The 18,581-nt window shown below is 36.4% G+C and overlaps 1 protein-coding gene across 1 annotated transcript in view; it reads right to left on the bottom strand.

The window, feature by feature from the left end:
• The window catches only part of PIEZO2 (piezo type mechanosensitive ion channel component 2), a 487,309-nt gene that overhangs the window by 163,197 nt on the left and 305,531 nt on the right, over positions 1-18,581 (bottom strand). The window contains exons 6-7 of the mRNA XM_054587349.1: positions 12,824-13,034; positions 11,420-11,633 (exon numbers count right to left, since the gene is read on the bottom strand). Of these exons, the coding sequence (XP_054443324.1) occupies positions 11,420-11,633; positions 12,824-13,034 (425 nt within the window). The remainder of the gene's footprint in view (positions 1-11,419; positions 11,634-12,823; positions 13,035-18,581) is intronic.

Here is an 18,581-nt window from a genome sequence, read left to right as displayed (position 1 = left end):
ATATATGACAGACCCACAGCCAACATCATAGTCAATGGCCAAAAACTACAAGCATTCCCCTTAAGATCAGGAAGAAGACAGGGATGTCTGCTTGCACCACTTATATAACATAGTAATGTAAGTCTTAGCCACAGCAATCAGACTAGAAGAAGAAATAAGAGGCATAGAAATTGGAAAGGAATAAGTAAAACTCTCATTTCCAGATGACATGATACTGTATGTAGAGAACCCTAAAGATTACACCAAAAACTGGTGGAACTGATAAATTAATTCAGTTAAAAAGTAGGATACAAAAAATATATCCAGAAACCAGTTGCATTTTCATACACTGATATTGAACTATCAGAATGGGAAACTCAGAAAACAATCTCATTCACAATTGCTTCAAACAGAAAAAAATACCTAGGAATAAATTTAACCAATTATGTAAAAGACTTGTACTTGGAAAATTATAAGACACCGATGAAAGAAATTAAAGATATAAGTAAGTGAAAACATATACTGTGTTCATGAATACGAAGAATCATGATTTAATTGTTCATACTACCCAAAGCAATCTACAGAGTCAAAATAATTCCTATCAAGATACCAATGGCATACTTCAAGATCTAGAATAGATATTCAAAAATTTATATGAAATCACAAAATATCCCAAATAGCAAAAGCAATCTTGAGAAAGAAGAACAATTTATAGGAAGTATGCTACTGTATATCAAGCTATACTACAAAGCGATATTAATAAAAACAAGTTGGTACTGGCATAAAAGCAGACATATAGATCAATAGAACAAAGAAATAACTCCATGCCTTTATAGTCAATATTTGACAAAGGAGGCCAAAAAAAGTACAATATGCTAAAGATAGTATATTCAATAAATGGTGTTGAGAATATTGACAGATATGTGCAAAAAATGAAAGTAGAGCACCTTCCTACACCATATGCAAAAATACAATCAAAATGGATTCAAGTTAAATGTTAGACTTGAAACCATAAAAATTCTAGAAGAAAATAGGCAGTAATATCTTATACATTTTTCATAAAAAATACACACATGCATAAGAAATACTGGAAGAATATATATGAAAAAGAAAGTGTTTATTTTTGGGAGTTAGAGTTACATTTAAAATTTTTTTCATTCTTTTTTTCATTTTTAATTTATTTATTGGGGTGACACTAGTTACCCCAAAATTAGAACAGGTTTCAGGTGCGCAATTCCACAACACATTATCTGTACACTGTATTTTGTGTTCACCACCCCAAGTCAAGTCTCCATCCATCCATCTATCACCACTTATCTGCTATAATTTCTTGCACCTCCCCTCATGACCCTTCCCCTGGCAATCACCATGCTGTTATCTGTGTCCATGAGAATTTTCTCTTGTTTACTTTTTTGCTCAATCCATCCATAATCCCCCCACCACACAGCTATCAGCTGGGCCTCCATCTATGAGCCTGTCTCTATTGTGCTTATTTCATTTTGTTCATTAGACTCCACATATGAGTGAAATTGTATCGTCTTTCTCTGACTGGCTTATTTTACTTAACACAATGGTCTCCATTTTCATCCATGCTGTCACAAAGGGTAAGATTTCTTTCACTTTTACAGTAGGGTAGTATTCTATTGTGTAAATGTACCATAGCTCTCTTATCCACTCACTCATCTACTGATGAACATTTGGGCTGCTTCCAAATCTTGGCTACTGTAAATAATGCTGCAGTGAACATAGGGGTGCATATATTTTTCGGAATTAGTGTTTTTGGTTTCTTTGGATATATTCCCAGAAGTGGGATCACTGGGTCATAAGGCAGTTTCATTTTTAATTTTTTGAGGTAATTCCACACTGTTTTCCACAGTGACTGCACCAGTCTGCAGTCCCGCCAACAGTGCATGAGGATTCCCTTTTCTCTACATCCTCGGCAATATTTGTTTGATGATTTATTGATGATAGTCATTCTAATATGAGTAAATATCTCATTGTAGTTTTAATTTGCATTCGTCTGATGATTAGTTACATTGAGCATCTTTTCATATGTCTATTGACCATCTGTATGTCCTCTTTGGGGAAGGGTCTATTCAGGTCCTTTGCGCATTTTTTTTATTGGATCATTTGGTGGTTTTTTTTTTTTTTGGTGTTGAGTTTTGTAAGTTCTTTATAAATTTGGATATGAACTCCTTATTAAATATTTTATTGACAAATACTTTCTCCCTTTCAATGTATTCTTTTTCTATTGTTGATGGTTACTTTTGCTGTGCAAAAAACTTTTAGTTTGATTTAGTCCCATTTGTTTATTTTTTTCTTCTGTTTCTCTTGATTGAGGAGATACATTAAAAAAATATTGCTATGAGAAATTTCTGAGATTTTATGACCTATATTTTCTAGAATTTTTATGGTTTCAAGTCTAAAATTTAAGTATTTAATTCATTTTTATTTTATTCTTGTGTATAGTATAAGAAGGTGGTTTAGTTTCACCTTTTTTTTTTGCATATATCTCTCCAATATTCCAACACTATTTATTGAATAGACTATCTTTACTCCATTGTACATTTTTGCTTATTTAGTCAAATATTAATTGACTATAAAGACATGGGATTTTTTTTCTGGGCTTTATCCTCTGTTCCATGATCTATATGTCTGTTTTTAAGCCAGAATCATGCTGTTTTTTATTAATATGACTTTTTAATATAGTTTGATGTTTGCTAGTGTGATTCCTACCACCTTGTTCTTCCTAAGGTTTCTTTTGCTATTTAGGGTTGTTTATGATTCTATATACATTTTTGCAATACCTTTTCTAGTTCTGTGAAATATGCCACTGGTATCTTGATAGGAATTATATTGAATCTGTAGATTGCTTTGATTAGTATGAACAATTTAATGATGTTACTTCTTCCTACCCATGAACACAGTATAAGTTTTCACCTATTTGTAGCTTTTTAAATTTCTTTCTTTAGTGTTATAATTTTTCAAGTACAGGTCTTTTACATGCTTGGTTAAATTTATTCCTAGGTATTTTGTTCATTAAAAGCAATTGCGAGTGAGATTGTTTTCTTAGTTTCTCATTCTGATAGTTCAATATCAGTGTATAAAAATGCAACTGGTTCCTGGATATTTATTTTTTATCCTGCTACTTTACTGAATTCAGCTCTAGCATTTTTGTGGTGTAATCTTTGTGCTTCTCCACATACAGAATCATGTCATCTGGAAATAATGAGAGTTTTACTTCTTCCTTTTCAATTTGTATGCCTTTTATTTTTTCTAATCTGACTGTTCTGGCAGGGACTTCCAGTACTATGTTGTAAAAGTAAATATTTCTCTCTTGTTCACCATCTTAAGGGAAATGCTGGTAGTGTTTGTCCTTTGAACATAATGTGGGCTGTGGGTTCTTTATTATTTATTATATTTGTCCAAATAATTACCCAGAAATGTGTATAGTCTAATGATAAAAAATAAATTCTTTTTTTAAGAAAGAATGATAATTCACACCTGAGAGTCTATCTGAAAGCTCATAAGGTAATAAAAATAGCTTGGATTATTTTAAGGGGTCAGCCACATCTAATACTGGATATAAGCAGAAGTATCTATGTTCATGAAATTTGTGACAAATAAGCACACTAGGCAATTTTTTTTTGCAATTTTTTTCCAACTCAAAACTTGGAGTTAAGAACAATGCATTGATTATGCCTTGTATATTTAGGGAAATTCAGGACAACCTGAAACGCAATAATATCTATATAATAGGGATACCAGAAGGAGGAGAAGAGGAGCAAGGGATAGAGAATATCCTCAAAAAAGTAATGATGGAAAATTTCCCTAATTTGAGGAGAGAAAGGCTCTCATGGATCCAGGAGGCACAGAAGACCTCACTCAAGAGGGACTCAAAGAGGTCCACTCCAGGACACATCATCTTTAAAATGGCAAATGTCAAAGACAAAGAGAATCCTCAAGGCAGCAAGGGAGAAGGAGAAAGTAACATACAAGGGGACCCCGATACACCTAGGAGCTGACTTCTCAACAGAAACACTACAAGCCAGAAGGGAATGGCAACAAATATTCCAAGTCATGAAAAGCAAGGGCCTACAGCCAAGGCTGCTCTACCCAGCAAGACTCTCCATTAAAATAGAAGGGGAAATAAGAAGTTTCCCAGACAAAAGAAGGCTAAAAGAATATATCTCTACCAAACTAGCACTCCAAGATATGCTCAAGGGACTGGTTTAAGAAGATGAAGGAATAGATTGAGAAAAACAAGGTACAAAGAGAAAAAATGAATAAGTTTCTATCAGTAATAACTCTCAATGTAAATGGACTAAATGCCTCAATCAAGAGACACAGGGTAGCTGAATGCATAAGAAAACATGACCCACACATATGCTGCCTACAAGAGACCCACCTCAGAGCAAGAGACCTACACAGATTGAAAGTAAAGGGATGGAAAAAAATATTCCAACCAAATGGACATGAGAAAAAGGCCGGGGTTGCCATACTTGTATCAGACAAAGTAGATTTTAAAACAAAGGCCATAAAGAGAGGCCCAGAGGGACACTTTATAATACTTAAAGGAAGAATCTATCAAAGAGACATAAACATTGTAAACTTATATGCTGCCAATACAGGAGCCCCCAAGTAAGGAAATTGTTGGATGACTTCAAAAAAGATATACACACTGATAGTAGGGGATTTCAACAACCCACTGTCAAAAATGGACAGATCTTCCAAACAAACATTAATAAAGATATTGTGGAGCTGAATGACACACGGAATGAAATAGACTTAACTGACATATATATAGAAACTTACATCCCAAAGAAGAAAAATACACATTCTTTTCAAATGCTCATGGCAGTTTTTCAAAGGTAGACCACACGATAGGACACAAAGCAAACCTCAGCAAATTCAGGAAAATTGAAATAATACCAAACTTTTTCTCAGACCACAAGGGCTTGAAACTGGAAATCAACCTCAAAGAGAAACTTCAAAAACTTGCAAACTCATGGAGACTGAACAGTACACTAATAAACAATGAATCGGTCAATAATGAGATAAGAGAAGAAATCAAAAAATTTCTGGAAACAAATGAAAATGAACAGACAACAGTCCAGAACCTATGGGACACAGCAAATGCGGTCCTGAGAGGGAAGTTCATAGCAACACAGGCTTACCTTAAAAAGGTAGAAACATTTCAAATAAAAGACCTAACACTACAACTTCAAGAACTGGAGAAACAACAACAAATAAACCCCAGAGCAAGTAGAAGGAAGGAAATAGTCAAGATCAGAACAGACCTGAATGACATAGAGACAAAAAGAACAATTCAAAGGATAAAGCAATCCAGGAACTGGTTCTTTGATAAGATAAATAAAATTGACAAGCCTTTAAGCAGACTCATCAAGAAAAAAAGAGAGAGGACCCAAATTAATAGTATCAGTAATGAAAGAGGAGAAATAACAACTGATACCACAGATACAAGGGATTGTAAGAAACTACTATGTACAATTATATGCCAAGAAATTGGAAAACCTCGATGAAATGGACACATTTCTAGAAAAGTACAATCTTCCAACTCTGAAGGAGGCAGAAACAGAAAGCTTGAACAGATTGATAACAGGTGGGGAAATTGAAACAGTAATCAAGAAACTCCCGGCACACGAGAGCCCTGGGCCTGACGGTGTCACAGGAGAATTTTATAAAACATTTAAGGAAGAGGTGACCCCTGTCCTTCTCAGAGTATTCCAAAAAATCCAAGAGGAGAAAAGACTCTCTGACTCTCTTTATGAGGCCAGCATCACCTTGATCCCAAAAACAGATAAAGACTCTACAAAGAAAGAAAACTATAGGCCAATTTCGATGATGAACATAGACGCTAAAATCCTCAACAAAATATTGGCAAACCACATCCAGCAATACATTTAAAACATTACCCACCATGATCAAGTGGGAATCATCCCAGGCATGCAGGGATGGTTCAATATATGCACGTCAATAAACATAATACATCACATAAATAAAAGAAAGGACAAAAACTACACGATCATCTCGATAGACAAAGAAAAAGCATTCGATAAGGTACAGCACCCATTTATGATCAAAACACTCAGCAAAATGGGACTAAATGGGGCATTTCTCAATGTAATAAGGGCCATATATGAAAAACCTACAGCCAACATCATACTCAACGGGCAAAAACTAAAAACTTTCCCACTAAGATCGGGAACACGACAAGGATGTCCGCTTTCACCGCTTCTTTTCAACATCGTATTGGAAGTCCTCGCCACAGTGGCCAGACGAGAAAAAGAAATAAAAAGCATCCAAATAGGAAAGGAGGAAGTAAAGCTATCATTGTTTGCAGATGACATGATAGTGTACATAGAGAACCCTGTAGACTCTACCAAAAAACTCCTCAACCAAATAAGTGAATTTGCAAAACAGCAGGCTACAAAGTCAATATTCAAAAATCAAGGCATTTTTGTACACCAGCAATGGAATAGAAGAAGAAATCAGAAAAAAAAATACCATTCGATATAGCAAGAAGAAAAATAAAGTACCTAGGAATAAATTTAACCAAGGAGGTACAAGACCCGTACGCTGAAAACTATACAACATTGAAGAAAGAAATTAATGAAGACACAAATAAATTGAAGCATATACAGTGCTCATGGATTGGAAGAATTAATATCATCAAAATGTCCATGCTACCCAAAGCAATTTATAGATTCAACGCAATCCCTATTAAGACACCAATGACATATTTCACAGAAATAGAACAGATATTTCAAAAATTTATATGGAACCATCAACGACCCCAAATAGCCGCAGCAATTTTGAGAAAGAAACACAAAGTAGGAGGGATCACAATACCGGACATCAAACTCTACTGCAAAGCCACTATACTCAAAACAATCTGGTACTGGCACAAGAACAGACCCATAGACCAGTGGAACAGCAGAGAAAGCCCAGAAATAAGCCCAGGTCTCTATGGGCATCTAATATTTGACAGAGGGGGCAGAAGCATAAAATGGAGCAATAATAGCCTCTTCAACAAATGGTGTTGGGAGAGCTGGATGGCTACAGGCAAAAAATTGAAATGGGACCATCAGCTGACACCATACACAAAAATAAACTCAAGATTGATAAAAGACTTAAATATAAGTTGCAACACCATCAAAGTCCTAGAGGAGAACATTGGCAGGAAACTCTCAGATATCCCACACAGCAATTTTTTCACTGATATGTCTCCTAAAGCAAGGGAGCAAAGGAAAGAATAAACAAGTGGGACCTCATCAAAATAAGAAGCTTCTGCATGGCTAAAGAAAACATCAGTAAAATGAAAAGGGAGCCAACTCTCTGGGAAAATAGATTTGCTAATGATACATAAGATAGAGGTTTGGTCTCCAAGATATATAAAGAACTCACTCGACTCCACTCCAAGAAGGCAAACGATCCAATCAAAAAATGGACAGAGGACCTGGGCAGATGCTTTTCCAAGGAGGAGATACAGAGGGTCCAGAGGCATTTGAAAGGATGCTCAGCATCACTAGCCATCAGACAAATGCAGATCAAAACCACCATGAGGTACCACCTCACACATGTCAGAATGGCCATCATAAACAGATCAACAAACAACAGGTGCTGGCAAGGCTGTGTAGAAAAGGGAACCCTAGTCTACTGTTGGTGGGAATGCAGGCTTGTGCAGCCACTGTGGAAAGCAGTGTTGAATTTCCTCAAAAAGCTGAAAATGGAACTGCCTTTTGATCCAGTGATTCCTCTGCTGGGACTATACCCTAAGAATCCCAAAACGCCAATACAAAAGAACCTCTGCACCCCAATGTTCATAGCAGCACAATTGACAATAGCCAAGTGTTGGAAGCAACCTAAATGCCCATCAGTAGATGATTGGATCAAAAAATTATGGTACATATACACAATGGAATACTACGCAGCAGAAAGAAAAAAAGAACTACTAAACTTTGCGACAGCATGGATGGAACTGGAGAGCATTATGCTAAGCGAAATAAGCCAGGGGGAGAAAGACAAATACCATATGATCTTACCTATAAGTGGAACCTAACCAACAATACAAAGATGCAAGGAAAATAAGACCAGCAACACTGAAAGGAAAAGAAACCAACAGAGACAAGCGGGAAGGAGGGAGGGGGGCGGGGGAAAAGGACGGGAAAGGGAAAGTCAAGGGACATATAACAAGGACTCATGGACAAAACTTAAGGGGAAGAGTTGAGTGCGGAGGGAGGGAGGGGGCAAGGGAAAGTGGCGGGGGTAGGCAGAGACAAATGTATTTGAAAAAATTAATTAATTTAAAAAAGAAATTATGCCTTATAAAAATTATTGTTTTAAAAATGTAAATTTCCAAGCTTTTTGGATGAAAATGCAATTTCATATTGCCACTGAGTTAATAGGGTGAAGAATCTATAAGCCAGTTTATATGAGCTTGTATATTGCATTGTGTAGCTGTAACTGTCTACATCGTGCTAAGCAAACCAACTTCTAATGACTTACTCTATGAGATTATAGTAATGAACCTTTTAAACTGTTTAAAGGGATTATCTACAAAATGTCTATAATAAATTATATTATAATTTTAAGTTTGTGTCAATTCAAATGAAAATTAAATATGGTAATTATTACACTATTGAGACTGAAATGACTTACAGCATAAGTTGGTGAGCCTGATCTTGTTCACCACATTTTTGGGTACATCTTGTGAACTCAGACTGATTTTTACATTTTTATGTGGTTGGGAAAAAAATCAAAGGAAAATAATATTTCATGAAACATAAAAATAATATGAAATTAAAATATCAGTGTCCACAAAGTTTTCCTGGAACCCAGCCACACTCATTCTTTGTAATCTTGTGCATGGCTCCTTTTCACTCTGGTGGATTCTTGAAAGAATTGTGACAGAGACCATAGGCTTGAGAGGTCATTAAGATATTTACTAACTGATCTTTTATAGAAACAATGCTTTCTAGGTGGTTCTAAAATTTTCCTTGTATTTATTATCATCGGTCTGTGGATGGCAGAAAACATTCTCAAAATGAGGGTGGCTGGGGATGTGGTGACTATTGCGGTATAGAAGATATTTACATTTATAATTAAATCATCCCTTAAAAGTTAGCCCTCCCAATAGTATAAAGCATTTACTTCTATGCATTGTATTAATAATCCAAAAATTAAACATCTAAAGAAATCAAGGATTCTTTTAGTCAAAAACTAATGTTTATACTGAAATTTAGTATTTATTCACTCCTGCCTAAAATAAATATTATATAAATATGCACCATTAAAGGGTATTTTTTTATTGAAGTACAATTGACATATAAAATCATAACATATTTAAAGTTTAAAATGATGGTTTGGTGAAAATATAAATTGTGAAATGATTACCTCAATCAAGGTAATTTACATTAAGTGTGCAATATAGTATTACTAGCTATAGTGACCTCGCTGTATATGAGATCTGCATAACTTATTTATCTTATAACTGAGTTTGTATTCTTTTACCAGCCTCTCCCTATTTCCCCTACCCCACTGCCCTGGAAATCACCAATCTCTCTGCTTCTCTGAGTCTGACTTTTTTGTTTAGGTTCCACATACGTGATACCAGTATTTGTCTTTCTCTGACTTACTTCATTTAAGCACCTATACCATTTCGCAGAGACATGTCAGTGAGAAGAATTGTAGCATCATTTTTTCACCTTGCCCTGACAATTCTCTCCTACCATTTCTGTTCCCTTTTCTATTTCCTGTAACTTTTAATTATGAAAATTTCCACACAAGAATAAAATTTAAAATGGAATAAATAATCCAATGCCAATTACCAAGTTTAAATAATTTTCTCTCTCCACCCTTGTTTGTTGTTAAACCAGTAGAAAGTTGCAGACATCATGACATTTATTCCCTAAATTATTCACCATGTATCTTCTAAAATAATGACATTTGCCTGTAAATCCACAATATAATCATGCACCTAAGAATTAACAAAAATTCTATACTATAATAACCAGTGAATACTGAATACTGAAATTTCTTAATTTCATCTCAAAATATGTTTTAGAGATTTGTCATTGAAGCAGGATGTACTCTAGAGTCACATTCACGCTGATTTTAGAGAAAACCACATCATTTTCCTTGTGGAATCCACATTCTGGATTTTTTTCTACTTTCCTGTGGACTCACTTAAATTACTTTTCTGTTTTTTATATTTTCTGCAAATTGGAGGTTATGTCTAAAAGTTTAACAATATGATGCTATACACCTCATATTTCATCACACCTAGAAGTGTAAAATGTTAAGCGCTCCCATTTTTGATCAGTTGGTAAAGGGTTGACCACCATTGTAAAGGTTTGCTTTTTCCTTGGCAATTAGCAAATAATCAGTGAAGTTGTACTTTGTCATTATTGCAAATATTCTTCACTTCAAGAATCATTTTAAGTAATGGTTTTAGTTTGCAACTAGAAACAAATATTTCATTAAGAATTGATAAATGGTAATTTTCTAATTCTATTATTCCTTTCCCTTTCATTAGCTAGTGCTATTTTGTAAAGAGGAATTTTCCCTCATTAACTGAGAATGTCTTGGAGTTCTTTTAAAAAGTCAAAGTAACCCTGACCAGTGTGGCTCAGTGGGTTGGGTAATGTCCTGCAAAGCAAAAGGTTGCTGGTTTGATTCCTGGTCTGGGCACACACCTGGGAGGCCAGGTACTCACCTAGAGGTGTGTGAGAGGCAACTGATCAATGTTTCTCTCTCATATTGATGCTTTTCTACCTCCCTGTCTCCCTCCCTTCCTCTCTCTCTAAAAAATAAATAAATAAAATCTTTAAAATAATAAACTTTAAAAAAGTCAAAGTAAATCCTGGATTTGTTGATTCCCATTTTCATAGTAAGGAGTTAATGTAATAAGTAATCTCTATTTAAAGCAAATTAGATTTCTCTCTCTCCATATCTCTCTCAGCATGAACTCATTTATTTTTATTTTTAAATAAAAAGAGAACTTTTTATTTAAATGAGAACTGATTATTGATTGATTGATTGATTCTCAATATGCCCTCTACTTGGCCCACAAGAGCTCTTTACAGCTGGATGCTTTAACGCATTGTTATTATTCTTTGACATGAAATGTTCTTCCTGGATCTTTCTGCACCTGAGACCATGTGTCTGTCCCACTGGCTACAAACAGCAGCTTCCTCTCTTTTCTGTCTCAGCAGCACCTCAATCTGAGTAGACCTGCTACTACTTTCTAGACTGTGTAATTTAATAAATTTAAAACACTAGACTGCTTTCCCCCATTTCCATCAACCCTTTGCTTAATACATAAATGACATCAAGAAGAATCCCTGCAAATTCAAACAGTATCATAAAGGGCGAGTCACTTCCCCTCGAAATGTCTTAATGATTTCTTTCCTCTTACCTTGCATAGTAGTCGTTGGGTGGAACTGCTTCTTGAAAGAACTGAAACTGGTATAAATAAAGTCCAATCAAGTGTCCCGCAGTGAAGATAGCCAGGAGAACACAGAGACAGCTGAACAGTAATGGGTCGAATGTCCGGCACCAGGACCACCAGGTGCACAGACCCAAAAACACAAAAAAGTAGACAGATGAGGTCAAAGATGGCAGCATCATACCTAAGGACAAAGAAATACAATCATGAAAAATTGCCTCTAATTTTACTTATAAAAGTAGAATTAATGCTATTGTTACCATGAAAAAAGTCATACATTGAGTGATATTTATAAATATGGGTAAATATTAGATGAAAAAAGTCTACCTATTTTATGTGAGCTGAGTAAACATGAACTTTTCATACCAGTAGAATTCATGATCTTCTATTTTTCCCTCATATTTTTCAGAAATGTTGTATGTCCATTGCAACTTTCCCTGATACCAGTTTTAAAATAACAATTTACCTTTTTTTCAGTTAACTAGGACTCATACTAATATTAATACATTCTGTGGCAGTTAAAGTCTCACTAAAATGTTATCCTACCTTACAAAATCTAATTTGCACTATCACCAAAAGGGGAATGTAAAATGAGGTACTTACTTCCTTTACAGGCATTTAAAAACTTTAGAGAAAGGGACATTTGAAGTGACTCCTCATTAAAATATTGAATTGTTTCTTGAGAAAGTTTATTCCCTTTTCTACTTTTTAATTTTTCTATTAAAAACAGTTAAGTTGTTTCATCTTGTGAAATATTAACTAGACAATATTGAATAAACTTCACAGTGGATCTGGAGTAATGGTGAACAGCAAAATGGAAGAAGGCAAAAGGCTGAGATAACGTAATTGTGGTATAAGCAGTCCATAGCCAAAATTTAAAGGAAGCGGCTGTCTGTGCTGGAAGATTACAATCTAACTTAGAAAGAAAAATAATGAATCTTGGAGAGTTAACTTATGATTACTAATGAATCAATGTGATGAGAATACCCTCAGAATGTACCTGTGCAGCTCTGGGTGGGAACATTAAAATTGTTCATTGTAGCAGGTCATCATTCACAGGTTCTAAGGAAAAAGAATAATTGTTTTTCTGATCTACACATATAAAATGATGTCACTTAACAGATATGGAAAAGATTGCTTTATAGAGGTTAAAAGACCATCTAAAAATGTAAAAACTAGAACTGCACCAGAAAAATTACTTTTGCGTGTGTGGTTTGTGTGTGTGGTTTGTATGTGTGGCCACTTTTACAAAAGCTACAGTTATTTTGATTTCATGAAACAGAATTATTTCCCTTTTTTATTTTCTCTTTGATCATTTCTTTCATTACTTTTCAAAGCATCATTTGTGCTCCACTCAGTACTAGAAACTCTCACCTGATGAGCCGAGTAAAATCGTCACAACAACTTTTCCAGCTGTGGTTATCATGTTGCCAATAAACTCTTTGAGCTTGGAAGCCACAAAGGCAAGCCTGCGGAAGATTTTTAATTTTGTGCTTTCTTCCATCTCGCCTTCAACACCATGTCCTTCGCCTAAATCCTCTTCATAGATCAGTGCCTCTTCTGAATCTATTTTTCCTCCTCCAGCCTAAGTTAAAAAACAAAAAACAGAAAACACTGTAGTCCAGAATTCTGACTATCCATGCAGCAGATTATATGATTTGCAATTTACAGGTCAGTGAGGTGATTTCACAAACCTGGAAAAAAATGCAGACAACCACTTAAGTCCAGTTCCTGTATAAGTCCAAGAAACTCTAATTTTTACTGCAGAAGTAAACAGGGAACATCACTAATCATAGGGCCCCTAAAAGCATGTCATCTTCTCAATGTAAGCTCATTTTTTATAAGTGGAATAAGAAACTGTCTAAAATATCTATTAATAATCTTAGCTTTCATTATTCTGGGTTTGTTCCTCAAATTTACAGTTTGCAGCAAGGTGATGAGAGGTTTAAATATTCATGGCTTTAACTGAAAAGGTGGACCAAATCACTGCTTAGGAAATCCTTTTTCTTTTAAAGTTTATCTTTGTTCACTATTTTAGTATTTCCTGACCATGGGAGGATGAGTGGTCTAGGGCTACTTGGCTAAATATAAGGTTACTTCCTACCTTATTCTTCTAGAGAATGGTATGCTGGTTCAATCCTAGACAACTCAGTACCTCAGTACGATCATTAGAAGTTTAGAGAAGAAACACATGTACAGAACATACATATATTTCCATGTATTATCTTAAACTGGGTATACTAGGGTGATTTTGTTTTGTTTTGTTTTGTTTTATTTTTAAAGAGTACATAGGAATTTTTTGGCTAATTAGAATCTTCCCCTAGAAGGGTTAGAATTTTCATAGAGGAATTATAATAAGACAAAAGGAGGCTGTTTTAGATGTATGGAACTTTGTTTGCATTTGTCCCTACGCTGACAGACATTCTGTTTTCAGCCAGACTAGCTTTAGACTTTGGTTGTGGAACCAGTAAAGTTTTTAGGCCCAATTCAGATATCTGTCTGAGGCTTAAAGAGTGGAGCTTGGCCTCTCCCTTTTCCCATTTTTAAGGTCTTTCTTGATGCACTCAGGTTAGATATTTACATAATATTCACTAACAGTATCTGAACTTCTAACAAGTTCACTGGTGCAAGGCAGGCATAGGAAGGCTGGTACCAAGTTCAAGTAAGTGCTGAGTGGACTTGAGGACTCTTAGATCTTATATTTGCCTAGGAGGGTATAGATCACTTGTGACTTGTTGGCTACTGATGCACCCTACCACCCTACACACACACAGAGAAACAGACACAAATTTAATTCCAGGCCTATTCAAGTTTATATACCCAAATTGTGTTCTACTGTACTCCATCATGTCACATTTGTAATTTTTCCTGAAAGAAAAGAGATTTATCATGCTTATTTATTAAGATTTTTCTATCTGTACAAAGCCTGATGTATGCTAGTATATCTAGTAAAAGATGCAGTAATAAACATGTGAATAGGTAAAAAATAAACAAGCTAAATATCTCACAGTGGTAAATGCTAATCGCAGAATTAAAGTAGGGTGGCATGATTGTGAGTGACGGGGTGGTTATTTTAGACTCTGAGATCAGGGGGTGCCTCTCTGAGGAGGTGACATTAAGCTAAGATCTGAACGTCACAAAGGCTAATCATATGAAAAATTTTACATAAGAGTATTCCAGGTAGACAGAAGAGCTGGTCAAGGGTCCCTTGTGGGTTCAGAAAGAAAGCACATGTCTCCAGACCTACTTCTTCTTCCACCTCCTTATCTTTCCCATTGTCAGTTAATAACCCCACTTCCTACTTCACTGAGAGAAGACGGGTAAGCTCAGGTGAGTTCATCAGACTACCTATCTAAAGCCCACCAGCAATTCTATTTCCAGGTATTTATCCAAAGAAAATAAGAAAACTACCCTGGCTGATGTGGCTAAGTGGATTGAGCTCTAGCCTGTGAACCAAAGGGTTGCTGGTTGGACTCCCAGTCAGGGCACATGCCTGGGTTGTGGGTCAGGTCCCCTGTAGGGAGTGCTCAAGAGGCAGTAACACATTGATGTTTCCTTCTCTCTTTCTTTCCCTTCCTGTCTTTAAAAAACAGAAACAAAACAAAGCAAAAATAAATAAATAAAGACTCATAGAAACAGAGAAGAGATGGTTACCAGAAGGGAGTGGGTGGGGGATGGGTGAACAAATGAATGGGTATATAGCAAATAATATTGTGATAAGCTTACATGGTAACAGATTATAAGTAGAATTAGTGGGTTGATCATATTGCAAGGTATAAAAATGTCAAATTACTATATTATACACCTGAAACTAATATAACCAATATAATATTGTATACCAACTAAACTTAAAGAATAACAATAAAGCCCACTTGTGAAGCAGACACTCAGAACCTCCCTCCTGTGGCTGTGGATGAGCTGCACATGCTGCAACACCAAGAGGGCAGCTCCAGCCATCTTCCCCTTTCCCCTGCATCACCTTGTGTTCCCTTTCTCCCATAATACACCATCAACAACAGACATGGTTCCCCATCCCAACTTAGAAAACAAATACATTTCTTTCAACCCACATTTGCCTTGTAAAGCAAAACCCTCTAAGAGTCAGCTACTTCTCCCACACTTAATTTCTCTTGAGCCCACTGTAGCAGAATTTTGATTGCTAACAACTTCACCTAATGAGGAGTATGATGATCAGTTTTACAAGGTAATTCCAAGGCAGCCAGGAGGTTACTGAAGTGATCAAAGAGAGGGGAGTAGTGGAGCTGAAGAGTGGTTTGTGTCTTTGCAATGTGTCTTGGAGTTTCAGTCAGCAGGACTGGTTGGTAAATTGATGTGGAAGAAAGAGGGATGGAGGAATATCAAAGATAGTTCCAATATCTTTGTTTTTATTGATGAGATGGGGCCAATAATGAAGTGGAGCAGGCTGGGGAAATTCAACTCTGAGATGCCTTCCAGGTGTTCCTGTTGGAAGTGTGAGTGGGCACTTAATATAGCAATCTGGATGCTGGGGAGAGGTAAAAACAGGAGAGAGGTCTATGTGAGGTTCACTGGCATATGGATAGTTTTTAAAATCAGGGATCTGATGATATTACAGAGGTTCTGCCACACCCTGGAACCAGTGTGTCTCTCCAACCTTATCCCTATCTCTAGCAAGAAGCATCACATGCAGGAAACCATGTGGGGAACCAGAATCCTCAGGTTCTTTGCCTTGGGACGTGCTTTTCCCTTCTTAACTCCTAAGGCCCCAGTTCACATGTCAGTTCTTCATTTCATCTGCTTTGCCTTCCCCAAGCAGAGTTACAGGGGATGATGGGGTCAATCCAGTGACATTGTTGTTATGGCCCCCACACCACCATCTACACATAAAGGATCTGCTCAGGGGATATCTGTTGCTTAATATTCCCTCACAGCAGGTGAGCAACACATTAAAAATCCTCCTTGAAGAAAGAAGTTTGGCCCAAAACTTCAGTCACTGTACTTGAAAAAGGAGACAGAGAGAACACAGCTAAAGTTGTCTGGGTCACAGTTAGAAACACGCTCATAACTTTCATAATAAATGACATTATTCAATTATAGAATTGCAACGGATGTAGATTAAATCGAGTAAAAATCTCTCTGATCAAGAGCTTTTGTGAGGTTAAACAAATGCATTTCCATGACCTCTCTTAGGAGGGACTAAGGCCCCTGTGATTTTTTATAAACATACCACTGTACTTGATGTTTTTCAGCATTTTTGTACCAAAATCCCTGAGGCCCTCTGTTGGAAACTCTTTCTAAGCCTTTCAGGCTGAGAGAGAGCCAAAAGTGAGACGTGTTTGACTAGGTGAGCCCCTACTGTCCAGGCTGGGGCCAAAACTGCCATTAGTCACATCATGCTGGCTTATTAACAGGCAGACTTTCTTCCCCTAAGTGATTCGTCAGAAGTATAAACACTGATGCTCTGGAAGAGCATCAACTCACTCAAGTGTATTTACTAACAAACTGCCTCGCTTGTCGCAATTGTACTCTGTCCCTGCATTGAAACGCAACCTGATTCTGGCCTCGAAGCTAAGAAGGAATAGCATAAATACTGCCTTAGTTCCACTGGTTCCTGAGCTATCTAGAATCAAAGCCCAAGAGTCCCTTTATAGTTTAAAAAGCTCCATAGAATATTATATATCATTATTGCCCATGCCAAAATCTAAAAGTTAAAGAAATGTAAGTCCTTCAAATTCACCTCCTTTAAAAGTTTCTAACTTCAGAATGTGGCCACATCTATCATAGTAGTGTCTCTCATTTCCTGAGGGGAAGCTCTGAGTGGTATGGACAGCTGAATGCAGCGCAAAGACCACTCTCTGAACTGTATCAGGCCTAGATGCAGAGCAGCTCCTGCATCTCATCTCACATCTGCTCCTCCCCAGCAGCCCTTCCCCAACAGTCACAGCATTAGCAGTCATTTCTACTCAAATTTGGACAGAGAAGACACAATTAATTACTTTTGGTAGAATCCGAACATCCATATTTCTTTACCTCTAAGTATTAAAGGCTTCAATCTGTGTTGGAATAAATACTAAGTATCACCTGGGAATCTTTAAAAGGACAGATTACCAAACTCCATCCCACATTTCCTAAATCAGAAACTCTGGGAGTGAATCCAGGATCTGCATGAACAAAGAGCTGCTGTAGGTGACTCTGAAGCAACTAGCCTGGCTCCTAGAATCCACACACTGGCCGACATCCACCACCACTGAGCCACTGGTTCTACATTCAGCTGATGAGGCAAAATCTAAAATATTTTGTTTGACTCATATCCAAGGCGGACTACCTTAATTGGAAAATATATTGAAGTGATTTACCTGTCAAGCATCCTTTAGGCTTCAGATGTTAGACCAGAGCTTTTTATGCAGCAAAATCCACTTTCCTGTTCTTTGTGGTTAAAACCAAGCTATTAAAAACATTTCAGTGGAAGTCCATCAAAATCACAAATAATGAGTCTAAAGATCAGGGAGGCAAAGGGAGTATTTTTTCTAAAGTTTATTTTTCAGGAGTTGTTTATTCATTGTTTATTATTAAAAGTTAACAATTTATCTTACCAGAATGGGTTCATCTCAACAGAAGAGGCCATCCGCATTTATCTAAATGCAGAAGATAAATGCCATTCACATGGCCTTGTGCGAGAAAGCAGTCAGAGAGAGAAAGTCCTTTGTTTCTGTGGTGTCATGTATTTTATATAAATCTAATGTGATAGCATTGTACAGAAAAAAAATATTTTATTCTGTTGCTACACTTGTTTTAGGAAGATTATTTTTCCAAACTTTTAAGAGCACTTTATATAGTCCCGTTTCATTTGGAAATTAGATGTGTGCTCTTGATCACTTTCTACAGAGTAAAGAAAGTTTAATAAAGAACAGGTAAAGACAAACTGAATTAGCAGACAGTAACTGGTTAGGTTAGCTAGGATGGAAGGGTCTGTGAAGCTTCCCAACACTTTTTTCTGCTCCCAGAGATTCTGATTTATTAGGTCTGGAATAAGCCCTATATTAGAACCTTTAAAAAAGTCCAAGTCAATTCATTGATGATAGACATTCTGACAGGTGTAGTCGTGAGGTGACATCTCGTGGTTTCCTTTGCATTTCTCTGATGATTAGTGGCT

The sequence above is a fragment of the Pteronotus mesoamericanus genome, unplaced genomic scaffold, assembly GCF_021234165.1.
Source record: "Pteronotus mesoamericanus isolate MK-2021 breed Mesoamerican mustached bat unplaced genomic scaffold, CSHL_Meso_final scaffold_118, whole genome shotgun sequence".
NCBI lineage: Eukaryota > Metazoa > Chordata > Mammalia > Chiroptera > Mormoopidae > Pteronotus > Pteronotus mesoamericanus.
The sequence above is the reverse complement of the archived record's forward strand: the minus strand, read 5'-3'. Positions and strand labels throughout refer to the sequence as shown.